Source organism: Hippopotamus amphibius, chromosome 4, assembly GCF_030028045.1.
Source record: "Hippopotamus amphibius kiboko isolate mHipAmp2 chromosome 4, mHipAmp2.hap2, whole genome shotgun sequence".
In the NCBI taxonomy this organism is placed as follows: domain Eukaryota; kingdom Metazoa; phylum Chordata; class Mammalia; order Artiodactyla; family Hippopotamidae; genus Hippopotamus; species Hippopotamus amphibius.
Window position 1 is genome coordinate 97,847,054 of NC_080189.1, and position 27,645 is coordinate 97,874,698.

General features: G+C 38.6%; 1 protein-coding gene across 5 annotated transcripts in view; it reads right to left on the reverse strand.

Moving 5' to 3' along the window:
• ELAPOR2 (endosome-lysosome associated apoptosis and autophagy regulator family member 2) overlaps window positions 1–27,645 on the reverse strand; it is a 195,186-nt gene that overhangs the window by 8,250 nt on the left and 159,291 nt on the right. For 3 of the 5 annotated variants that reach the window (XM_057733377.1, XM_057733375.1, XM_057733376.1), the window contains 6 exons: window positions 26,094–26,283; window positions 24,299–24,395; window positions 23,632–23,733; window positions 12,655–12,781; window positions 7,641–7,819; window positions 6,458–6,623 (listed from right to left, as the gene is read on the reverse strand). In XM_057733377.1, the coding sequence (XP_057589360.1) occupies window positions 6,458–6,623; window positions 7,641–7,819; window positions 12,655–12,781; window positions 23,632–23,733; window positions 24,299–24,395; window positions 26,094–26,283 (861 nt within the window). Of the gene's footprint in view, window positions 1–6,457; window positions 6,624–7,640; window positions 8,462–12,654; window positions 12,782–23,631; window positions 23,734–24,298; window positions 24,396–26,093; window positions 26,284–27,645 lie in introns of those variants that run through there. The other 2 variants (XM_057733379.1, XM_057733378.1) reach the window with 2 other exon arrangements.

Consider the following 27,645-nt stretch of genomic DNA (forward strand, 5'->3'; position numbering starts at 1 on the left):
AGGGAGTTTCTAACTAAGGAAGGCTTCTTGAGACTAGGTGGACAGACAGGCAATGCTTTATCTATCCTCCGTCAAGGAAAATCAGCCCAGCACCTTACTGGACTCTTTGCGGTTGGAGACAGTAAGGTCTCACTGGAGTATTCTACTTGCTCTGTTAGGACTTCCCTGGTGGCACAGTGGACAAGACTCCACGCTCCCAATGCAGGCGGCCCAGGTTTAATCCCCGGTCAGGGAACTAGATCCCACATGCATGCTGCAACTAAGACCCAGTGCAACCAAATAAATAAATAAAATGTTAAAAAAAGAAATCAGTGAAATATACTTGCTCTGTTATATCAGCTAATCCACAAAGTAGTATCTTTTGAATTAGGCCCAGACTAACAGGCTAAAGTATAAACTGTCCAGCAAGCTGAGGTATGCTCTCTAGCTTTGTGGCCCCACAGCCCTAATGACCACTTTGTGAGACAATTCTCTGCGATTAACGATTTTGCCAATTGGCGACTCTGGCGATGGGAGGCAGCCTTCCCCTAGAGGCATCCTCTGGGGTTTTAGACTCAACCTTGACACGGACACCATGTACACACAGCCCTTTTGAAAAGCAGCTGTTAGCCTGTTACTGAGCTCTTGTCCACACTGAATGCCATGACCACACACACTTCGGAACTCTCTAGCCTGATCGTCCTACTCGTGGTGGATCAACACGGTGGAAAGGGTCTAGTAAGTCTCACTTGTCAGATATGAATGGTACGTTCAGGATGTACGCAGTTGGTCTGGCCCAGCAACATCTCAGCCTCACATGAAAATACGGCCACATAGTCTTTGAGGGAAAGTTTATTCCCTGCTCTTCTGCCCAAAATGAAGCCACCGGCTCCACGGGGTCCTTGGTTCATTGAAGTTCCGCTATACGTCTGGGCCTGCTTCACGGATGTTTTGGTGGCGTTGAAACCCAATGGTGTCCGCCACCCACTGCAGCTGTCCAATCTCAGCACAAGTGCACATAACTGAAAACCAAAGAGACTGCTCAGCTCAGTGGCCAGAACCTAAAGCCATTTTCATAGCCATGGCCAATACTTCTTCTGATAAACCTTGTTACATTGCTACTGACTCTTGAGCTATTGCCAAGAGTGAAGAGCTATTGTCAATAATTGTCCATTTGGAAAACCACTGACTCTTTACCTCTCTTTGAAGCAACAAAATCTGGAAACAAATCTTAGCTGTTGATCAAACCATCTGGGTCACTTACGTAGATGCCCATCCTCTGAAGAGACCAAACAGCATTAAGCACCTGATAGAGACTGCACCAGACAGATTGCCACAAATGCTACACGGCATCTGAATCCTGTCCAACACGGCAATAAATCTGCGTTCATAGACGGCACAAAGTCAAGGATGCTATCTTTCTGATGCAGAGGGTACCAAGCATGCAAGACTTGGGAGTTATACCAAAAGCTGACCAGTATTTCCCTGGCAATTGATTAAATCAGACCTGTAATCACCTCTTGGGGCTACTGGAGATGCCTCATCACTGTGGACACCTGTTCAGGATACGGTGTTACTGTTCTAGTCGGATTGGCCAACTCCAGTCACACCACAGTAGCCCCTGAAAAACATCTGTTTCATGTTTGTGGCCCTATGGACCATTTGCAGCCTAACAGTGGTGCCCCCGCCCCCTCCTTTTTTTTTAATCACAAAAGCTATCAGAAAAGTGGACGGGGAGCAGAGGTATTCAGTGGACTTTCCACACTTCCTACCATTGAAAGGGATCACTGATCACTGGAATAGCCTTCTCAAAAATGGACTCAAAAAGACTTCTGCCGCTGTCTCCCTTACCTCCTCCTGGTCCACACATCTTGGTAAGGCAGTTCAGATACTAAATATGGCTATTTCCAGAAAGGGATTAAGAGATTATCTCCTCTTGGCTGCTTCATGGATAATTACTGGTAAAAATATATAATAAGTAAGAATATATAAACACAACTTCCATAAGATTATATATATATATGAAAATCCAGGATTCTGCCCTGACCACTCCTGCCATGATGTGTCCTTATTTACCCCAACAGCAACCCCCAGGATGTCTGGTGGTAGCCCTGCCCAAAGGGAGCCTACGAGATTCAAATACAATTCTGGTTTAGCCACCTGTATTGTTTTATTAGATTGTCACGATTCTAGATCAAAAGGATAATAACTATTTGGTTGACTACAGAGCTCATCAAGACCTCCTGCCATAGCCCACACGGACAAAGGCAGAAAACACACTAGGTCTCCACGAGTGTTTTTAAAAGCCCTTGACCTTCTTGCATCTGAACGCACAAGTGCAAAACTCCAGTAGGAGGTGAGTAGAAATAAGGTGGAGCTTTATCTCCTGAAATGGGACAAACTGATTTGATCAACAGTGCCGTCTGATAATAAGGCACCTGGGAAGGAAACACCTTAGACTCTAAGAGGTACAAAGGCTGGAGAGATATTAATAATTATTTGTTTTTCAAAGTCACCTTGTCACCTTCCTATAAGGAAAATGCCTTAGTGTTCCTCTCTTAAACTGTTCTAAGTGCCTTAAATTTAACAGTCTATTGGGTCTACCAAATCCACCAGATGCTCTAACCACAATTTGGTTGCCATTCCCCCTTAAACTTACAGAAAAGTCTATCAGAAACAGCAGGGATGGTGACAGCTTCTGCCCCAAAATAACAATAACCAACCTCTCCATTCCCATTGCCAGCACTCAGTCATTCCATGCAGTAGACAAACACCACCCAGTCTGCGGCATGGACAAAGAGGAAAGCTGGACCAACTGCCCTCTAGCAGTCTCTCCAAACACAAAAAAGAGACACAACTGTTTGAGGTGAATCGGGAATGCTAAGGTTTAAAGCCAGCAAGGAGGTCACAGGTACCATCCGCCAGGGCTGCCTGACTAAATAGGTCCTACTTGGTGTCCCTAACAATTGTAAGTAATACTTCTTTCCAGAGGCACCATGTGTACCTCCAGGACTGCACTTCTTGTGTAGAACCTGGCATTAACTTCTTTCCTAAAAACAATGTGTACTTGTACACTAGGAGTGGTCGTAATTCAACTGTCTATGGAAACATCCATAATAGATCATGTAGCCCTTAGACAACTGCAAGGATGTTTTTGAAATCAGACTGCCTTTGGTTACTCAGAGGAGGTTCCTGGAGGGATAACTGACTTGTCATTCACACTCACCCTATCAGTAGTTATTCAGTTAGAAAAGAGGAACATAAAAAAGAATGAAAAAACGTCATTTGCAGCAACATGGGTGGGCCTAAAGATTATCACACTGAGCAAAGTCAGTCAGAAGGAGAAAGACAGGGACTTCCTGGGTGGCGCAGTGGTTGAGAATCCACCTGCCAATGCAGGGGACACAGGTTCGATCCCTGCCCCAGGAAGATCCCACATGCCGCAGGGCAACTAAGCCTGGGTGCCACAACTATTGAGCCTGTGTGCCACAACTACTAAAGCCCGCACACCTGGAGCCCATGCTCCGCAACGAGAAGCCACCACAATGAAGAGAAGACCCCGCTCGCCACAGCTAGAGAAAACCCGTGTGCAGCAATGAAAACCCAATGCAGCCAATAAATACATAAATACATAAATAATTTGTTTTAAAAAAATAAAGAAAAAGATAAATACCATATGACATCACTTATATATGGAATCTAAAACATGAACCTATCTATGGAACAGAAACAGACCGAAAGACATAGAGAACAGACGTGTGGTTGCCAAGGGGAATGGGGGAGGGATGCATTGGGAGTTTGGGATTAGCAGCTGCAAACTATTACATATAGAATGTAACAAATATCCTGTAATAAACCACAATGGAAAAGAATGTGAAAAAGAATATACATATTATGACTGAATCACTTTGCTGTACAGCAGAAATTACTGCTGTACAATATTGTAAACCAACGTACAACATTGTAAACCAACTATACTTCAATAAAATTAAAAAAAAAAAAAAAAAAAAGATGGTACGAAATTTGTCTCTGACTCCAACTGAAGTAATAAATGACACCACTTCAGCCTCTGCAGGCATTCAGGTCAACATCAATCCACTGTCCATACATTGTTATGGACAATATAACTGCCCTATACTTCCTCCCTGAGGGCCAAGACAAGGTCTGCGCAGTCACTAAAATACTCTGTTGTGGGACTTCCCTGGCTGTCCAGTGGTTAAGACTCCAGGACCCCGATGCAAGGGGCCCAGGTTCGATCTCCGGTCAGGGAACTAGATCCTGCATGCTGCAACTAAAAGATCCCACGTGCCGCAACTAAGACTCGGTGCAGCCAAATAAAAATAAATAAATATTTAAAACACTCTGTTGTGCCTGGATTGTCTTGTTGGATTGCCATCATCCTAGATCAAAAGGATGACCACCTGGCTGAGGACACTGCTCATCAAGTTCCCCTTCCACGGCCCAGGGAAACACAAGTGTGAGATATACTGAGCCCTTGTAAATTTCTAAAATTGCCCTTAACCCTCTTCCATCTGAATCTTACGGAGGAAAGATCTCAGTGCCAGTAGAAATGTCTCAGCCTGAGTGGAAAGGTCAATACAGAGACCTAAAAAGAAAGCCACCCAGCTTTCTATGGTGGACACTGATGATTTATGGGGTTTGTCCAGCTAGTTGGGCCTGGGACCCTGATATGATGGAGGTTGATAATATAGGTTGTCTCATCTGGCTGTTTGATGTCTTGTTGGTGGTAGCTTTTTTTTTTAAGTGCCATAAGAAGCAAATTGACCAGATGTGATTCCAGCTTCAGCCAGTCAGATTAATCTCAGTGGTCAGTGGAGTGGTGTACTAATGGGACAACTTGCCCAAAAGCAAGATGGTGTAGGAAGGAGGTTTGGATTTTGATGGGAGACAATTCTCTATGGTTCTCTTGCATTTCTGCATATCTTATGAGCGAGTGCAACACTGATTTCCCTTTGCTCAAGATTACCTTTTCAAAGGTCTTTGTATAGAAAGCAGCCTTTGAAGATAAAGATACTGTCTCCTTTCAGGGCAAAGGGAGAGCTTGCTTACAGTCTAAGAAATAGTGTTTCCTTCCGGCCTGCTGCTTGTCCAGTACAATAACACTAACATCTCCCTTTGGAACGAAGGGCATAGATGCTTGCTGCCCACTCTAAAAGATTCAGGTTCCCAAAGCGTAAGGTTCCTTTCCCATAATGCAGCCCACTGTGCATACAAGAGCCATCTGTTTCTGTTCACATAGCCCTGTAGGAAGTGGGGCTCTGGAACTGGTATAAAAGCTGATGTAGGTTTGGCTAGTTCTTCTGCTGTGAACATTAAACTGTCCTTTGTCTCCAATCAGAAATCCCATGTCTTCTAAACTATCCCTGAAACCGTGGCAGGCTCACGTGTTAGACTGCAAGTAGGTTAAACTCTCAGTTTTTGATAATCAATGTACTTTCATCATCCCATAGCAATAGCAGCCTCCCTAAACCACCATATTAAGAAAAATCAAATAACCAATAGTAAAAGGGGAATAGGGCTTATTCATTTTACTTTTGAATGATCCCCTAAGATATATCTGTGTGCCTACATTAGGAAATGGTGACTAAAACACTCTCAATAATTGTAATATTTTGCCACATGTCCTTCCTGCTGAAAATCCTTTGAAATGCATTTTCTTTCCAGTTTCATTCTGTTTTTAATCCTGCACAGGTAAACTGGTAATGTTTCATGTTTTAAGTCAATGTGTATCAATAAAATGTGTTTACAAATAATATTTAAGGCTTCGTGTTATCTGTCTGGATACAGTAATCATTTCAAAGCTGACAAACATGATGGTATCTGATAAAGGAGTAACAACATTTTATATAATTTATTTTCTCTATAGGAAACAATCATCATAAAATACAAAATATAAATAAATATGAGATCTTTTATTTACCTAAAATTTTTGTTTTTAATACTATAATACATTATCTTTGTGCAAATTCAAATATTACAAAACTATATTAACTGTTATTCACTGAACTGTATTAATTGTATTAATACAGAACTCTCAAAAAGCAGCTACCATTAGTAGTTTCCTACTCAAGTACTAACACAAATGTATATTTAATAGAAATGTGATAGTCTATGTGTTCCTTGGACCCACTGACATTTCAGTACACATAGACAGCTCAGCTTTAATAGCTCCAGAGTTGCACAGCATCCCACTACTTTGATATATGGAAATTTCTTATCTAACTCCTTAATGATGGTGTTTAAGGTTGTTTCTACTTGGTTAACCAGTAAAAACAACGCTGCAGTGATTATTCTTGCATTTACATCCTTCTGTATTTATAAATATTTCTACTGGATAAATACTCACACAGATAACAGACATGCTGAATGACAGGGTCTGCACGAATGCTACTGCTGGGTTAGTATGGCCCCTTATTCATAAGTGCACTGTAATACCAGGTTAAAATTCTGCTCTCACCTTTGTTGCCAAGGATTTGAGTTTTCCCAGTAGCGACTGTTTATTGGAATATACAACTTCCTCTTCGTTATCTTCTCCTTCCATGATCGCACAGCTGTCTGCAGCTGGGAGCTCACACTCTTTTGAGTTAGTTGTCATTACTAATTTGGAATATTTGTACTCCAGCCTAAGTAGTGGCAAATAAATAAAGTGACTGTTTAACATAAATTAATACTTATTCGGGGTGGGCATACACCAGCTAATTAAAGTGTCTTGGAGTATAGTTGCTCCACCAACAAATTTCCTCCACCCATAGCCATAGCACTATTTGTTCTAATTAATCTACCATCTACACACAAATCTTTTCCAGAATTTCAGAGAATCAGTGCAATATAGTTAACTCTGTCACTTATTTTACATTGACTACAGTGTTCCATTATAACAGACTTCTAAAAAAACAAAGAGAAAATCTGAGATCTGAATGCATTTTCTTCATTTATAAATATCTGGAAACTAATTCACTATGCAGTTTTCAAAAGTTCAGTTCATAAGGATGAGAATATTACACAGGCAAGTGAATCACTCTTGACTACTTCTATCACTCATCACTTTCTACTCCCCACCTCAGATATTACAGCTGTCCCTAGATAATGCAATAGAGAACTTTCACAGCCCCACTGACATGTAAATCATTTTAAAAGAGCCAAATTATATAATTATCAACATGCAACGGGAAGTTAGACTCAATACTCAACTTCAGATTCCTGAAGTCCTAAAGGAATTTAAAGGTGATATTTGCCTATACACTTAGTCTGTTTCTTTGCAAATATCTACCCACAAGAAATCGAAAAAGAAAAGGTGGAGCAAGAAGGCAACATGTTGTCATGAGAAGAAAAACAGACACACAGAGAAAATCTGCCTTTCTTTCTGAGCTCTGCTCCCACGTACTTGAGTAGCCAGGAGCCTCTTGTTTTTCTTTGTCTTATAAAAACAATGAGTCTAAATCAATTATCTCAAATGTTCTCTGGTCTCTCTGTTATCAAAATAACAATCATTTCCATTTGCTTTCTTAAACACCTTTCCTATGACTCCTTTACTGGGAGAAATTTCTTGTGTCTCTGAGAGAAACTGATGACTATAATGATTCAGTCTGAAATTTTCACACCAAGAGAGATTCTTCGGTTCCTATACGGAAGTTACTTACTTCTGATTCTTTTTCCAGAAGTAGCAAGTTAGAGCCACCAGCAAAACGGCTGTAAAAGCTCCCACACCTGCTCCCACTTTTAGCCAAAAGTCAACTGTTTCGCAGGTTGACAACTTTTTCTCAGGCAAAGAAATTCCTTTAATGCACCACTTAGGTTCATTCCACACATATAAGGTTTCCTTTAAAAAACACACACACACAGATGACATAAAAAATGAGATTCAGAAGGAGAAGGGTTTTGCTAACCCTTTATTCACAGTAGGCAGAGAGGATTATTTGGCTTTCATCTAACTGAAGCTCCAAAAAGAGAGGAAAGAGATATAGAAGAGCGAGAATAAGGAAATGATGGATGAAAATGCAACAAAACCATGAACTGTCAGATCAGAACGCTTGCTTCATGCTGGGGAGGCTGAATAAAAATGACTCGGTCTGGATCTATCATTTGAGCTGTTTTTTTTTTTTTTTTTTCAAATTTCTGATAAGCCCTGACTTCTTAAATCATGGTTTTAAATGAAAGCTTAGGTTGTTTAATATAACTAACTGGAACGGGTTTCACGCACTCATCATGCAGGTCCATTTCGCCGAAAAGCCTCTTCCTTGAGTGAAAGAGCAGACCCTGAACCCAGGACATGCAGGTACAGCGTGACTGGCAGACTCTGGTGTGGGGTTAGGAACACAGACGGCACCCCTTTCCTCGGCCAAAATAAGGAGGGTGTTACTCTGGGTCATCACTACCCACCTGAGGGACTTCCTCTCATCCTCCCAAAGTAGATGACTCAGTTTTGTTAGGCAATGTTTTTCAAACTGCTCACTGCAATCAACTAGTAAATAATAAAATCAACATACTGGGTCTCAACCAGCAATTTTTAAAAAAACAAACAGATCAAATAAGACAGATCAGAAACAAAAACCAGAGTACAGTGCATGGTTCCTTATAGATTTCAACATACACGATGACCAGTAGCAATTTGCATGATGATTATACATTAAATGACACAAGGTATTACATTTTTTGCTCCTTGTGCCTCCTTAAATTTCCTGGTGAATGATGGTCACCTTATCAACACCCTAACAGAAGCCTAACACCATAATGTTGAATTTCACATACATACACACACACTTTTACAGTTGGTCCCAAAGTGAAAGATGTGCAGGAGAATCCTACTTACTTTGAGGAAAACTTTCAACCAAGTTTTGGATAAGAACTTTTTAGAAAGGACATTAGTAATTGAAAAAAAATTTAGTGTAACATTTTCATTAAACTTAGCGTGAACAAATTACTTTTTAAATGGCTCACATGATTTTTATAAGAAAGATGAGGAAGGAGGAGGCACGAGCAAGCTGAACTGCTGCCTCTCTAACATGCAAATAATGACAATAAAGAGAGAAATGTTAACTCCAGTCAGCAAACACTAACTTCATCTGAAGGGTGTTCCAACAAGAAAAAAAGACTGTGAAAAAGTTTATATGGTTGTATCACTTGCACGACACCCAATGCAAATGGTAAGCTTTAATGTCCGATGACATTTGTCCTCTAAACAAACCACCAAAACTTCATAACTAAAAAGATACATACTGGGAAACCTAGAATTTTTAAATTTTTGATAAGCGCCTCGAATTGTTAAAGAAAAATACAAGCGGGGCTTCCCTGGTGGCTCAGAGGCGAAGAATCCGCCCGCCAATGCAGGGGGATACCGGTTTGAGCCCTGCTCCAGGAAGATCCCACATGCAGCAGAGCAACTAAGCCCGCAAGCCACAACTACGGAAGCCCACATGCCTAGAGCCCGTGCTCCACAACAAGAAAAGACAACGCGATGAGGAGCTCTCACACCACAGTGAAGAGGAGCCCCACCCGCTGCAACTAGAGAAAGCCCGCGTGCAGCAACAAAGACTCAACACAGCCAAAAATAAATACATACATAAATAAATTAAAAAAAAAGAAAAAGAAAATCAAGCTGTTGGCAGAATTTCTTAGTCATTCTATAACTTATCCATTCTATGAATTTCTTGGTTGTTCTATTAAGTAGAAAGCTTTATCCCTTCATTAGGTCATGTCTTTGGCAAATAAGAAAATGGCTGATACTGCCGCTGAAAAATTTATTCGTCCAGCACGTAGGGATATTTTGTGAACAGGGTGAGATAAATTTGATGATAAATTTTAAAACTTACCTCTCAGTGATAACACAGTATCTCTTCAAATCTCTACTACTGTATAACATTTAGAAGTAGTGCTTAATACGTACTTAGAACCTGGTATAGATTTTTGAGATCCAATTTGATAACAGCATTTTTATCACAAGTCATGTAGCTCTTTTAGATTATATCAGCTGTACGTGGAGGACTTGCAGTGTATAAATTTAACTTCCTGTGCTTCTGGATTACATGTCTTTATAGAATTGAAAAAGCAGACTCTCAGTCAATATAAAGTGAAAAATTGTAAAGAATGGAGCAGGCAATAGGACAGAAACACAGTAGAATTATTAAAGCAATTAAAAGATACCCATCACAATATTTTGCAATCATTTTTTTCCATTATAAGGCTTTGGCAGCCAAGAAATCCACCCTTGTTCTCCGACATAATGGAAAATGCTGTGAAAGTTGTCAGTTGTATTGAAAGCTCACCAAAGAGCAGACTTTTTGAAATACAATTATCCAGAGATTGGAGGTGAACATACCCACTTATTGCATCAAACCCATTTGTTTGTTATTGCAACGGAACACCCTAAGGAAGGATTTTCATCTCATTCTAGTTGAAGGTCGATCTCATTTGGCAAATATTTTCAAAATTGACATCTAAGTATAATGGAAGGGTATATTTAACTGATTTTGGTATTTCTCAAATTAAATTTGGAACTATGGGGGGGGGGAATTATATACCTCAATATGTCAAACACAACAAAGGGTTCCAAAAGGTATTATTCTTAAGGAAAAAATAGGCATTTAAAAAGCATCACCTCTCAACTATCTGTTCCTAACATTCTTACAAGATGTTGAACAGAGGGTTTTCAGTGAAGACGGTTTGAATGAGATAAAATTAGAGAAACTGTTGCCACTGCACAGTCTTACACTTCTAACCACTACCTTCCGGAAGAGGACTATTAAATATTAAAGAATGTTTGGATAAAAGGTCATTTAGCTTTTCAAAACTCCTGAGTTAAACTTGGTGGCCAAAGAAGGGAATGCACCTTTTATTTTTTATTTATTCTTAAAAAAAAAAAAAAGGATTATAAGACTGTATGTGTATCTTAATTTTAGGGAAAAGATAAAGACATTTTCACTGTGAAGCATAAAGATGTATCATTATTATTAGGAGGATTTAGAAGGAAACCATTTTTTTATGAGGCTGGAATTTTTATCCTTGACCCACTTAAAAATGTTGAAAAGAAACTGGCTCGACCGTGCCCTAGATGTGTGAGCAATGCTGCGTCTGTGTGCTCTGAACCAGGAAGAGCTGTCCACAGGTATGCACACTCACTGAATTAAACACTTCCTAATTTTCGGTTTAGTTTGCCTATTTGGAGACTTCTCTATTTTGTATTAAAGTATTAATTAAAATATTTCATATTGTTACACTTATACTTTATCACAAAATAGGAAAACAAGTATTGTTCCATAAAACAGTTTTATTTTTAGGCATATCTATGTGTCTGAGTTTGTGTCTGCGTACTAGGCTTGATGTACAATGTATTTCTTACTACAGGTTCACTGTCTTTCAAGTATGAAAAATGTCATTGTAGAGAATAGTTCTCAATGTATTTTTTTATTCTTAGAGGTGGACACTACTGCTTCCAAATATGCTGAATATATGGCTTTCGATGAGGGCATTCAGATTTCTTCTCTCACTTCAACCCTCCAACATGCCAACAACCAGCTCTTTAAGACCTTCCTGGAAAGAACAGCTCCCCTCTTCAGTCCCCTTACACAGTGAGCACCCTAGCATGTTCCATGCTGACCCGAAAGTCAGTCCTATCCCATCTACCTTCTAGATCTCGGAAGCTCCATTGGAATCTCTGATCCTCTGATGCCCATTCTCCACTAGGGTCCCCACCACTGGCACTGATTTATCCTCTCATCTGTGCTTCTTCAATGTCATTTCAATGGAATTTGGAGAGAGTGAGGTGGTAAGTCATTTTGAAAAAGGTAAAGTTTACATTTTTATATGGTACTAGTCAAAGCTGGTGCAGTGAAGTGGGTGCTCTCAAATACTATTAGTACAAGAGCAAATTGATGCAACCAAAGCAATTGAGTAATATGTATCAAGAACCCTAAAAATGTCCACCTCCTCAAATCCAATTAATCTCTTTCCAGTTATAAACTCTAAGGAAATAATCAAAGGTCTAACAAAGATGTTCATTACAGAGTTATTTACAAAAAGGTAGTTTTCAATTTTTTTCTTAAATGTCCAACAAGGGAATTTTTAAATTCCGAATTGCATATATAACAGAATATTTGTCAATAACTAAAAGTCATGTATTTAAAAAAAAATAATAATGACAAGGGAAATATATTAAATGCATAAAAGAAACAAAAAATACAGAGAATAGAATCCCAACTTTACTTTAAAAAACAAGTAAGTGAACAAAGGATTGCAGAGAAAATATAGAGTAGGATCTTGATTCACACATATGTGTGGCGGGGTGCACATGAGACTTACTCTTCATATATGCTTCTTGTGAAGAGTCAGTTATATCATCCTCATCTTAATTATAACTGCGTTATATAAACCATATCTTGGTTTAATTATATCATTTCCTTTTAATCTGGGTAAATATCTATAGTCCACAATTCCCTTGCTGTAATTCATTTTCCCCAATTCCAGTACACATCTTCAGCTACCTCAGCATATGGGAGTCTAGGTATCAAACTTGGTTTTAAATGCATATTAATATCTCATTAAGTTAACTATAAGCTTTAGCCATGCTACTGAATCTAAGTTTCTATGGTGTAAGCAATGCTGGACTAAACAATTATATTCTCAGTGATACAGTTCTGCTTAGATAGGTTTTCCCCTTACCTGAAATCCCCTCTTACAGGCACCCTCAATCTCATGGAAGTCATGCTCTGTGCACAGAGGGCAAGCTTCAGCACTCTCCCACAGGAAATAGAACGTACATCCATCACAGGTACCTGCTGGGCACTTGCTGAAATAAAACATGAAAAACAATAAAATCAACAGCTTTTGTAACACATTCAACTGAGTCAAATCAACATTTGACTGCATACCTGGAAGTGATGTGTGGATGCTGAGAAAATACATGAAAAATAATCTAAAGGAGACAAAGCCACAGGATACCACTTTGCACTTACCAGGACGTCTTGAATCAAAACAACAGATAATAACAAGTGTTGTGAGGATGTGGGGAAATTAGAACCTTCACACACTGCTGATGGGAATATAAAATGGTGCAGCGTTGGAAGAATCTGGTGGTTCCTCACACCATTAAACACAATTATCATATAACCCAGCAATTCCGCTCCTAGGTAAATACCCACATGAAATGAAAATACTATGCACACGCAAAAACTTGTACATGAATGTTCATAACAGCATTATTCACAATATTGCTGGAAACAACCCAAATGTCCATCAGCAGATGAATGGATGAACAAAATGTGGTATACCCATACAATGAAATATTACTCAGCCATAAAAAGGAATGTAGTGCTTATACATGCCCCAACTTGGATAAACTTCAAAAATATTATGCTTAGTGACTGAAGCCAATCAAAACTTTCACATATTATAGGATGTTATTCAGATCAAAGTCCATGATAGGGAACTCTATATAAACATTTGCAAGTAGGTTAGTGTTTACTTAGGGTTAGGAAGGGGACTAACCTAAAGGGAGGTAATAGCTAAAGGCTATGGGATTTCTTTGTGAAGTGATGAAAAAGTTCTAGACTTGGCTGTGGTGATGGTTGCATACATCTGAATATGCAATAACCATCTAACTTTAAATGAGTGAATGCTTTAGATGAGTGAATTGTAATGGTATGTGAATTATATCTCTATAAAGCTTTTTTTTTTTTTAATTTAAAGGAGAAACATGCACAGATAATGACAAAAAAAAAAAAAAAAACCCCAACTCCAGGGAAGTTTCTTAATGAAAATGATGCCTAAGCCAAGTCTAGAATATTCTAGATAGGAGTTAGAATAGAAGGGAAGAAAGCAAGGGAATTCCTGTCAGAGGGATGGAACAGTAGATGAATTGGAGGGAAATTACAAGCAGGTCATGGTCCCCGGAGCTTCAAGAGCAAGGCAGTGACTGAGCACTGGGCATACAGGCACCAGGTGGTAAAGGGAGGCTGCGATTTCTGTTGAAGATAATGATACGTAGGTGAGGTGCTTCGGGGAACAGAATGACACATATAAGCACAGTCCACGGGGTTGGGGGGGTGGAGACATACAATCAAAATTGTCTACAGTGAAAAAAACCACCATCAGGTCCACACACAGCTCAGTCATGCAAATGATTTTGCAATCCTGGGTTTCTTTGGCCTGAGGATGACTTCCTTCAACAAGAGGTTACCCTCAGCACGCAGCAGTGATGGATGGGGCTTAGACACAGGCGCAGGATGGCACTGAACCAACCACCAGGCAGGGCCTGCATGGAGACTTTGAAACTCTACTTGCTGGTGGGTAGGCCTTTCAGGTCAACTTGTCTCTTTCATTTTAGGGACTGAGAAAGACAGCAGGGCTCAAAAATTAACCTGCTGTTACTGGGTACAGAATCTTTACTGATTGAAGCAAGAAGCTATTTGGAAAAGTTCTGCTGGAAATGACTATTTTGTTCATGAATTCATTAAAACAGAGGACTATTGTTTCCTTAGTTTGTCTCCTGAATGTGCCCTAAGTCAAGCTGTGTAAATACAGGGCATTGCCCTGAAAACCTCCTTCGATCTCAGCTGGTGCAGAATACAGGTGCCCTGAAACAACAAAGAGCAAAATGATAGACACACAGTGATAGAGAGAATCCAAAAAACACCCCTTTTTAAGTTTTAATCTCGAATGCCTTTCTGATAACACACTATCCAAAACTTTAATTTTCAGTCTACCAGAAAGGTAAAATTTCATACTATTAGTTAATTAAATATATTCTAAGGTACCCTAATAAAAACACTGAAACAAATTTACATGCCTGAAAATTGATGCATTTTTACACATCTATCTTTCCAGAGTGTCTGTGTACTGCAGACTACGTGGACATGGCTGGGAGGTAAACAAAAAGCAACGTTCTGTATAACATGCTTCAGAAACAGAGGCCCAGATTGTCAGAGCTAAGAACAATGCTGAGTAGTGACCCTCCGGAAAAAATGACTTGACTCTCTTATCTGCCTAAATTTTTCTGTTTGTAAAAAGGGAGTAAGAAATATATTCAGACTAAGAAATAAAGAGAGATTTTTTTTTAAAGGAAAGTACGGTAGTGAAAACCATGCCACTTAAAAAATTATTTCTACTCTCTACCTTCCAGATCAGTAAAAGCAATTCAAAATTGTTCCTATGAAAAAAATTTCGGTAACCAATTAGAAAAATTCTTCAAGAACACAATTGCTATTTGCCTAACAATGCTTTGCAGCTTTCAAAATAATCACACTTTTCTGATCACTTATCAAAAATTACCAATAGGCTTTCCGGCTCAAATCTTTCCTCCCTGAATCATTCTATTTTTATCTCTCCAACACAGAAAAACTTCAAAAGGAGAAAAACTGTTCATGTTGAGAAAATGAAAGAGTAAGTCTACTAAAGTTTGAGAAAAAAAGAACTCAACAAATCAAAAAAAAAAAGGAGAAAATTAATCAAACTTGCAAAAAGCTCTAGAGAGAAGACTTGGGTTAAAATTCTAACTGGACTTTCAAATAATTGTGTGTTTTTCCATAAGTGATTCAACCTCCCTCCCTACCATGTGATTTTTATCATTTGTCAAAGGCAGAACATCTGCTATACTGCATTAATAGGGTGGTTATAAAGGATAAAATGAAGGAATAATTTGGTAAAGTTTAAAGCACTGCAAAATATAAAAAAGATTATTAACAATGCACATCACTTTCTAAAGAACCAGTAGAGCCAAAGACACACATACAAAAAATCAAGACACTGATATAATTTATAAAGCTGCCATTGGGTGTCAAAATACTACAACGATTCAATGCCTTTCCTTGGCAGACTTCACTTTTGAAAAGAAACTCAGGTTAAAAGCGGTTGAGTTTAGAATCAATTCTTTCATTCTTTTAACTCAATGAATCATTTAAAATGTGGAACATCCAAATTTGATTCCTTGTTATAAACCTAATTTTCACCATTTGAATCAGGCCTTCCCTGGGAACTAACAAGCATGTGGGAAGCAGTAATAATGTCAATAGCATTCACATATATAAATGAAAATAGAAAAAAAGATAGAAGAAAAAAAGTAGTAAGACAGATAAACACTGTGTTGCCAGATATGTGAAACACCTTTCCCCTTGATGACCTGTTCAGCCCCATCTTTTCCTTCCAACCAGCTTTTTACAGGTGTCTCTAATTGTGCTTCTATATAACTTTTGCTCTACGTGATCACCGTAGAAACCAATAGAGTATATAAAAGAATGAAATTAGCATACTCCTTAACACCATCCACAAAAATAAACTCAAAATGGATTAAGGAACTAAATGTAAGGCCAGACACTATACAACTCCTAGAGGAAAACATAGGAAGAACACTCTTTGACATAAATAACAGCAAGATCTTTTTTGAGCCACCTCCTAGAGTAATGGAAATAAAAACAAAAATAAATAAGTGGGACCTAATGAAACTTCAAAGCTTCTGCACAACAAAGGAAACTATAAGACCAAAGGACAACCCTCAGAATGGGAGAAAATATTTGCAAATGAATCAACAGACAAAGGATTCATCTCCAAAATATCTAAACAGTTCATCCAGCTCAATATCAAGAAAACAACCCAATTCAAAAATGGGCAGAAGACCTAAATAGGTATTTCTCCAAAGAAGACATACAGATGGCCAAGAGGCACATGTAAAGCTGCTCAACATCACTAATTATTAGAGAAATGCAAATCAAAACTACAATGAGATCACCTCACACCAGTTAGAATGGGCATCATCAGAAAATCTACAAACAGTAAATGCTGGAGAGGGTGTGGAGAAAAGGGAACACTCTTGCACTGTTGGTGGGAATGTAAATTGATACAGCCACTATGGAGAACAGTATGGAGGTTCCTTGCAAAACTAAAAATAGAACTACCATATGACCCAGCAATCCCACTCCTGGGCATATACCCAGCGAACACCATAATTCAAAAAGACACATGTACCACAATGTTCACTGCAGCACTATTTACAACAGCCAGATCATGAAAGCAACCTAAATTTCTATCAACAGATGAATGGATAAAGAAGATGTGGTACATATATACAATGGAATATTACTCAGCCGTAAAAAGGAATGAAATTGGGACATTTGTAGAGACATGGATGGACCTAGAGACTGTTATACAGAGTGAAGCGAGTCAGAAAGAGAAAAACAAATATTGTATATTAACACATATACATGGAATATAGAAAAATGGTACAAATCAACCAGTTTGCAAGGCAGAAATAGAGACACAGATGTAGAGAACAAACATATGGACACCAAGTGGGGAAACTGGCGGGGCTGGGACTGGAACTGCCATATATACATTACTAATAAGAAAAAAAATATCAAATTGTACACTTTAAATATATGCAGTTTCTTGTATGTCAACTGTAACTCAATAAAAGTTCTTAAAGAAAAAAATTAAAAAATAAATCCAGTTTCAACAACAACAGAAAAAGAAACCAATGAGTACGTGTTTAAGGAAACAAGACAAAGTTTGTACAGGCTGGCATCCTCTAGCACAGGCAATGCTCTCTGACCTCCCGGTGACTCCTTTCAGCTTTGGAATCTCAGGAAGCTCAAGACTTTCTCTGCTAAGGCGCCTTGTCATTGGCAGAAACCCTTTTTGTAAAGAGTCCATAAAACACCATTGCAACTTACTCTAATTTTGTTTGCCCTGAGGCTGAAGAGCATCAATCACTTATGATGGAGTTTGAACACAAGCTATTTTGACCTAGAAGTCTTAGATCTATAACATTTTACCAGTCTCCTGCAAAAATCTCCCTTTCTAAAGGTTCTGCCGTGGGTTAACTACTGAAAGCCAGCATCTGATGGAGACATGGACAAATATACTTATTAACACTCCCTAGTTCCTTTTATCTACAGACTCTGTATCTTCTGAAGTGAAATTAAAATCATCCTTATATCAAACTTGATCCCAAAACTTCATGACTGTTCCATGATATTTTTACCCCATATCTTAAGATTATTCATTAGTGTTTGAATTGTATAATTTTAACAATTCTCTATTAGAGATTTGCCATTTCTTTTTTCCAGGTAGAACAAGTTAATTTTATTTGTGGATGAAGAAAAAAAAAATAGGGAAACTGATACATGGTAGATTCTATCCTCAATCTTGAGATTCAACATTTTAGGATACATCTGGATGTTGGTTACTTTTCATAAACTTTTTTTATTGATGAATCATCAGTTTACAATACTGCATTAGTTTCAAGTGTACAACATGGTGATTCGATATTTTTACAGGTTATACTCCATTTAAAGTTATTATTAAATATTGGCTATACTTCCTGTGTTGTACAGTATATCCTTGTCGCTTATTTATTTTATACATAGTAGTTTGCATCTCTTAATCCCTCTACCCCTATCTTGCCCCTCCCCACTTCCCTTTCTCCACTGGTAACCACTAGTTTGTTCTCTATACCTGTGAGTCTGTTTCTTTTTTGTTATATTCACTAGTTTGTTTTATTTTTAAATTTGAGATATGTGATATCATACAGTATTTGACTTTCTCTGACTTATTTCACTAAGCATAATACCCTGCAGCTCCATCCATGTCGTTGCGAATGGCAAGGTTTTATTCTGTTTTATGGCTGAGTAGTATTCCATTGTGTGTGTGTTTGTGTGTGTGTGTGTACACACCACAATATATATACCACATCTCCTTTATCTGTTCATTTGTTGATAGATATTTAGGTTGCATAGCATACTTGGCTACTGTAAATAATTCTGCCATTAAAAACATAAGGGTGTATATATCTTTTTGAATTAGCATTTTTATTTTCTTCAGATACATACCCAGGAGTGGAACTGCTGGGTCATATGGTAGTTCTATTTTTAGTTTTTTGAAGAATCTCCATAATGTTTTCCACAGTGGCTGCCCCAATTTACATTCCCACCAACAGCGTCTTAGGGTCCCCTTTTCTCCATCCTTGCCAACATTTGCTACTTGTGATCTTTTTGGATGACGGCCACTCTGACCGGTGTGAGGTGATAATCTCACAGTTTTGATTTGCATTTCTCAAATAATTAGCAATGTTGAGCACCTTTCCCTGTGCTTGTTGGCCATCTGTATGCCTTTTTTGGAAAAAAAAAAAATGTCTATACAGGTCTTTTGTCAACTTTTAAATTGTTGTGTTTTTTTTAAATACTGAGTTGTATGAGCTGTTTATATACGTGTGGGATTAACCCCTTACCACGCAGGTCACTTGCAAACATTTTCTCCCAGTCAGTAGGCTATCCTTCATTCTGCTGATGGTTTCCTTGGCTGGGTCAGACCCCAGGGCTGGGGTGTTCACAGGGTGGCTCAAACCGCTCACTCCTCAGGGAGGATCTCCAAGCCTGTGACGTCCTCCTCTTCTCCTGTGTCCCCTCCTAGCGGCGTGGTCCTGACCTGATTGCTTGTCTTCCCTTCCTACTCAACTCCACGTGGATCTTTCTTTACAGCCCTGGGTGTGGATGAGTCCTTCTGCCAGTCTCCAGTTTGTCTGCCGTGAGAACTGCCCCGTATGCAGATGTATTTTTGATACGCTCATGGGGGGAGGTGAGTGCGCGTCCTCCTACTCCTCCATCGTGATCTCCTCCTCCTCCCATTTCTTGATCATAACAGATTTTAGTTGTTTTCACTTATGATCACAGTGCTTTCATATGCCTCCCTACTTTTTAATGTTCTAAGAACATGTCTGGCTTTAATCTTTTTGAGTTCTATTGCCTTTTTAATTTAACTTATATGAGCTTATTCAAATACATATTATCTGTCCATCAATGATGCAGAGAAAAGAAGTAAACAAATAATTCATCTAGCCAACCATTATTCTCTGGCTTTTAATAACTTAAAATGGATAGACCACTGTTTGGGCTTTAATAGTCCTTCCCCAAATACCAACAAAAACACTACAGCATCCAACAGATGACTTTAAGAGACTCTAAATCAGAGCCTGTGGAAGAAACCCCTGGCATGTCCAACCTCTGAACACTATCGGGACAGAACTGTGAAGCATCCCTTTGGTGAGGTAATCTCCTCAGAAGCTACACTTAAAATGGAAATGAATTTGGATTTTGAAGGAGGTTTTCACAAAACGATTTTGGACTTCTTTATCAACTACCCAAGTAGTTAAATATGGTCATTAAATTGTAAGAGAGAGAGGATGATGATTTTCCTCTAACTCAGAACATTAATAGAGACGACGCTGTTTGAGGAAAGATGAGTCATTAAAAAGGAGGCAGCAATAATTTGCAGATCAGTTGAGTTGTCCTCCCTGATAAATGTGTTATTTGCCTCTGTTTTGTGTGCTTCTTTGCAAATCTCTGCCTATAAGAAATGGCAAGGAATGACAAGAAGAAAGCACAATGGCATGAAAAGAACAACAGACACAGTCAAGAAATCACTCCATCCTGACTGCGCCACTCTATAGCTACGCACCCTGGGTCCTCGGTGTTTCCTACTGCGTCGAGTAAATGGGTTTGACTGAAGGATCTCTAATGTGCTATGACAGCTCCATTACCAGAGTAAATATGGTTCCCTCTGCCTGTGTTCTAATCCGGCTTTTTAAAAACCTTTTCAAACCTTTTTAAATCTTGTTGTTAAAACTAACAGTAATTTCTCATGTTCTTGAAAGAACGCTTGGGACGTAGTGGTTAGGTCTAAATTTTCCTAATGAAAGGAGAATCATCGATTCCTCTAACCATGTAGGCTCATGATTAGGGGTTTGGAAAGCCTTTTAGGCAGAAGCTGGAGAGGCATCTATTTAGAGATATTACTGGTCGATTGTGTTCACAATTTATTCTTTGGCCAAGGTACAAACTGCACTAGATAATCTCAAAAGTCCACTCCGACTCTGATTTCATCTACCACAGACATCATGCTGTTAAGTTTTTATCGAAAATGTCTCACACCCTCCAGACACTTTGTGGAATTAGAAACCAACTGCATTTGCCAGACCAAACAGACAGGCTGGAGTTTCCAACTGCAGATTAGTAAGCGGCCCAGAATATTTGCTGCTTCTTCTGTATTGCATGTGAGATGCACAGAGAACACACAGTTCCCCTTTCCTCCTGCCCTTTCCCTTGCTATGAAGACATTCTCATTTTTCACAGGGCTGGGGGTCTTGTGACATTTTCCCTGGTCACCAAGACACAGAGCACTGGCCAACAGTACAACTGCTAAAGTCGCCCTTGCCTGCTTTGCCAAGATTCTTGGCCAAGAGAGAATTTCAGGGGATAGCATCCTTTCCGAACTGCCAAGGTCTCCCTATAGTGACTTCTTGGTCAGCATATGAGACTTCGTAAGGCAATTGCCTGGTTAGCACCTTTCTTTCTCTCCTGGAGAATTTAAAGCTCAAAAAAAAAAAAATGCAAATTAAGTCCTTTTCAAAAGTAACCTAAGCAAATTTGACTCTGTTAACATTTCTTTACTGTTCGTAGGAAATCTTTATTCAGCCCTAGGCTTAAAAAAAAAAAAAATTTTAATGATTTCCGGACAAGCTGCTGTTTCTCATGTTCTGATCCCAGAGCTCCCCCTTGTGCCCTGACAGGAAATCAATTCAGGAAAGAACAAAAGGCCAACACGTTTAGGTTGTGGGGTTCAAGCATTCCCTAGAGCAGTGGTCCTCAAACTTCAGTGTACAGCATAATTATAAAGAGTTTTATCAAAATATGGGTGAAGGAATCCACCCTGATTAGACCACGACCTTTTAACTTAGCTTTTCGGAAAACTAAAATACAAAACAAAATGTGAGAATCTGTCTCAGAAAAAAAAACAAAAAACCAAATCTCCAAAATGGGGGTTAAGACCAATGGTTCTCAAATTTTCATATGTATCAGAACTATCTTGTGTTTTTATAAATATCTCTGTGCCGAACACTCAGAAATCTTTTAGGTTTCAGGGAAGGCCTAGAAATCAGTTTTAAAATAGACACCCCAAGGTATTCTGCTACGTGTGATCTTGGGAAGTCCTTGCAAAGACAGTCAAGTAGAAACAAACTGCTTGAGGTCAAAGGAGAAACAACTCTTCCTCTCCTCACAAGGAAAAAATTAGTTCCTAGATGCCATCATTTAACATCATGAGACTATTATTTTCTTATTATGTTAAAACATCAGAATCCTCCTTGGGAGAATGAGATTGATACATTTTCTAAGGGACAGAGCTAGTCTTTAGTAACATTATCTGCTTAAGTCATAGAGGATCCTGCAGGAGGCTTCAGATGTCATCCAGGTGGACTCCTAGAGGCTAGACTCAGAGAAGTGAGTAGCTAGGTCCAAGAAAAGACCTCGGAAGCGCTACAGTAAATAAAACAAGCCTCTGAGCTCAAAGTGATATGGTGGGATAGCAGAGCATAGTGAAAGAATCTCGGGATACATCTTCTCACAAAGAAAGTGTGCTTTGCAGCCTCAGCTCCAACATGGACACTGGCACAGGGATCCCCCACCACACGATGCCCTTGAGCACCAGGCTCTCTCTGTGCCTTTCACTGATGTCTATTACCTTTTATTATATACCATGCTCATCACATTCTTCTCTCACCTTGAAAAGGTGAGGAGAAAAATTAATTCATACATCTACGAGAACCAGAGTAACAGAGTTGGTAAGAGGTGACTGCTCGTATGCCTTTATGCCCAGAAATGAGCCCAAAATACTATGCTATCACTGTAATTACTTTTAAGATACCCAAGTAACTGAAGCAGTACTTAGACCTCTGATTTCCAATTCTGATGTAACATATGCAGGATAGCTTAAAATCTCACAAAAGTTACGGTGAAACTACCAAAAACAAAATTAAGTCAATCATTTTTTTAAATATCAATTTTTGCTAGCTTAACGGAGAAAAATCTGCAAATCAAATTATAATCCAAAGGTACCTTAACCATAAAAAGAATTGAAATAAATAATCTACATACTAAACAATGAATAACTATAAAAAATAAAAATCAAGAGACATTTAAGCTCCACTCATACCATGAAAGCAGTCTTTAAGTGTACAGTTTTAAGTCCATGAAATTGCTTATTTTCTCCTACTGTCCTCACCCAAAGTGGCTGCATTAATCAGATCCAGACTGTGGACAGCTGTTGCCTCAATGCCAATCAGTTAAATGAATTATGTTATGTATCATATAGGTCAGATTCTACCTTGGTGATTTCACCACCAGTGATCAGAAAACTGAAGAGTTGGAAATGCATCTAACCTGACCCTCATCCCCTTATAGAGAAAGAAACTATGAAGTACAGGTTAGACTGCTTCATCTAGAATCTAGATTCGAGATCACCCAGATAATTCATTGCTGGTGAAGAACTGTAATCCAGGAAAGTTCCTAATCCAGCTCTCAAGAAAGTAGAGGCTAGATAGTAAGACTCAATCCAAGGATACAAACAATATAGTTATATATTACTTAAATAATTTTCAAGACAATTAGGAGAATATGTCATTGAGGAGACTGGGAAATGTTGAGACTGGCAAGGGCCTATACCTCTTACCAGGCACACAGCACATCGGGACAACAAAAATCTAAAGACTCTTTGTTTGCTTTCTGCTTTACATCCATATTTTAAAATAGTAAGATTCTGGAGAGTTTCTCTTCCTATAAATACCAACATGGAAGAATCACATAGAAATAAAACTACCTGGGGACGGAAATGGCTCCAGCTCCCGGTTTAGCAGGATTACACCTCATTTTCACAGCAGTTGATCGGCCATGAACACAAGAGGTTGTAGTTGTAGAAGACCTAGTGGAAGGCAAGTGTCATTTCGCAAAACAGATGTGACACACATTTCAAAGACAAAAATATCCTGTGTATAATTGCTCCTATGCTCTATGAATAAATGAAAAAAAATGCATCAAAATTCACTAGTTTAGAATTTTAATACATATTGAGTTCATTTACTTTCACTGCCTATGAAAAGCTGACTGCTCCCCAGGTAAAGTGATACGCTATCAAAGGATTTAGTAAGGCTATTTTAATTATAACCAAACTTAGAATCAAAAGAATTTTTTAAGGGATTAGAGGTCATAGTGATTTAGGCTGATATTTTGATGTGTGAATTACAAATAATTACTGCCTAGACAATGAAGTAGAGTCTCTTTATGGCCTAATTTAGAAGATTATATATATGAGAAAAATTACATAATGCTTTTTAAATATCCACGTTTCCTATTTTTTAACTAAGTCTTTCTTTCGTTAAGAACCAATTACTGATCATCTATTAAGTATATGCTACTATGCTAGGCACGCTAAAGGGAGATCCTTAATGATTAAGAAAATAGTCAAGAGAGGCAGCATGTTCACTTACTTATAAAAGAAATGCACATCTGGTATTTGACTTGGTGAAACTGGGAACATATCTTCTTTTATATTAATATTTTGCAATGTGGTTTCCACTGTCACTCCTAGATGGCAATAAAAAAGAAACTATTAAGCAATATGGGAAAATTGGATTTATTTAGTCTCTGTATATCTGAATAGAAAATACCTTTACTTTGATGCTGTCATTTTACCAGAAATATCATATTAAATTAATGCATTCTTGGTAAGAAAAATAAACTTTACGAATTTTCCAACATAAGAAATAAAAGATGCTACTCTCTAGTTTTGCAGTTTTGCTTAAGTCACTTTACTCCCCTGATTCTTATGTCTTGAATTTGTAAAATGCATGCCATAATTTAGATGATCTCCACAGTCCCTTCTTGTTCTAACATTTCAACAATCTACTATTATAATCCTCAGTCTCTTGCGAGCTGTGTCAATTGAGCTGGGCAACTTTGCTAATGCAGCTTTTCATTCATTCACAGTCGGTATAGACACATTCGACAAAACAAAAAATTTTTGTGCCCTAATAAGTTCCAGAAAATAACTCCAAAATTTGTTTAATCTAAAAGTAAGGCGGGCTTCCTAGGTGGCGCAGTGGTTGAGAATCCACCTGCCAATGCAGAGGACACGGGTTCAATCCCTGCTCCAGGAAAATCCCACATGCCACGGAGCAACTAAGCCCCGAGCACCACAACTATTGAGCCTGCGCTTTAGAGCCCGTGAGCCACAACTATTGAGCCCATGTGCTGCAACTACTGAAGCCCACGTGCCTAGAGCCCATGCTCCGCAACAAGGGAAGCCACAGCAATGAGGAGCCTGTGCACCACAACGAAGAGTAGCCTCCACTCAACACAACTTAAAAGAAAGCCCACGCACAGCAAAAAAGACCCAACACAGCCAATAAAATAAATAAATAAATAAATTTTTTAAAAAATAGAATAACTTTAAAAATAAAAATAAAAAAATAAAAAATAAAAGTAAGGTATTCCTCACCCATCCACCCCAGGCAAAAGGATAGCAGAGCCAAAATGCAAGCGATGACATCAACTTTTGTTCTAACAGAGTTCTCATGCTGAGCACAAACTCAGCAGCTGTCCCTGGTGCTGAAAATTACAGCTAATTCCTCCGGCGTCTATAACAACGGTTCTCAAATTCGGCTGCAGATTACAATCATCTAAGAAGCTTGTTAAATGGTTAGATTATCATAGGCCTTGTTAGATCCCTAAACCCTACACCAGAGATTTTAATGAACTTGATCCTTAAGAATTACTAATTAGGGAACTGAATTATTCTTAAAGCTTCCCTAAACTTTCTAAATCAGGGAGCCAGGAGGGGCAGATGGGGACTAAAACTCAGCACATTCACTCTTTCTGTGTCACCCAGTTACTTCCAGTATGAGAAAAGATGATGGAAACTGGTGGCAGATATTATGATTTAGATTGATATTGTGTTTGTTTACTCTTCTTCTTTTGTTCACAGTTTTGGGGGTTATTATTATTTTGCCTCATAAACTCCTAGAGAATCTGATGAAAGGCACAGACTCACAGAAAACAACATATCACACGAGTTAATACATAGATTCAGAAGTTTCCTGCATTCACTGAGACTGATCAAAAGATCTCACTTGTAGGGTCTTTTTAACCATGTTATAAGGTGATGACTTAGAATTACCTATGGGTTTTAATCACCTACGATAAGCACCAATGCAATGACAAGTTATCAGTACCACAATTCTAGAACAAATGCATGCATGCATATATGAACCAAATTAAACTTACCTAAAAATGTATCTGCCAGAATGATGGATTGCGATGATAAGGCTGCCCGGAAACCCTTACTTTCAGAAGGAATAATAGTTGACTGGCAGACAAACGCTCCTACCAAATTCGTGTAATCATCCGACCCTGCCACCATTTCCTTTACTGTAAAGTCTGTTATATTGTTGGTACAGAGAGCCAACTTCTTCCCCTAGGAAAACAAAGTCAGAAAGAGGTTTTACTGAAGGTCAGTCGCTAAACTGGATCTCAGCTAGCAGAGCTTTGGCTCTCTCCTCACCACAATTCTGATTTAATTGATCTGGTGTGGGGCCCAGGCAGCAGTACTTTTTAAAAGCTCTCGAGACAATTCCAATGTCCAACCAGGGTGGAGAGTCACTGAAGCTATAATGAATACAGTAATTCAAGGCTGCACTGCTCCCCCAACTACAAGCACCATTTGTGCTGGATGAAAGTCATCTTACTTAAGGAAGTAAAAGTTATCTAAGAAATCTTTAATTCTTAGGACAATGCATAGAAAGAGGCCGGAAAACTGCTGGTGAGGGTTTTAATGCCAAGAAAAAAGACCTGCTCTTCCTTCTCCTGTACAAGCCTGTGTGTGGCAGAAATGTAGTGTCAAGGCTGAAAAAGAAAACATAAAAGCCTAGGACAACATCTAAATTCTGAACAGTTGGTCACTACAAGTGTCTTTATTCACCTATTCAGACTCAATGACGTGGATCTGCTCAGGTACACAGAATGTTGAAGGGATACAGGAGCTCACTTTTTTAATCATTTGGAGGATAGTGGGAAGATATAATCTATAAAATGGTTAGACTCTTATTTTTTTAATATAGTATCTTTAAATATACCACAGTCCCACTGCAAAGAATTATAGCTTACTCTACAATTTCTATAAAGAAATGTATAATGAAAAACAGAGACTATTTTATTGGTCTCAGATGTAGCGTATAAGAAGACAGATTTTTCTTTCTTAGTGCAGCTAACAATCCTAACCTATATAAGGTCTCCCTCCACCAAGCCTGCTCACCACATTACAGGCGCAACACGCTTTTACTAAGCTGAAATGAAATTCTTGAAGTCAAAAAAGAAAAACAAGGAAAAAGAGCAAAGGGAAACTACTGAGGAAAAGAAGAGGAAAACAACAGTAAAAGGAAAGGAATGAAAATAAAAAGGAAAGAGAGAAGGAAGACAGAAGAGAGAAGATGAAAGCAAAGACAGTGGTCATACAGGAAAGAGATTGAGAAGAAGCGTGATATATAGTGGAATTAACCTTATTCACTGCTTCATGCAGCATTTAACACAACAGGTATTTAATATATTTTTATTTATTGAGTGAACTGAGTGACTAATCGATCAAGTGAGTGTGCTAGATCACCCCATGTAAAATTGGGACAGGACAAATGTCATATCGTGAAAAATGTATACACCTTTTTGTGTGAAAACTTCCGTAGTCATGAGATCTCTTTTTATTTCCTTTGTATAAAGTTTGGCACAGCACCTCATAATGAAGACCATTAGAGATATAGGAGTTAATATGGAAAGAGACATGGAG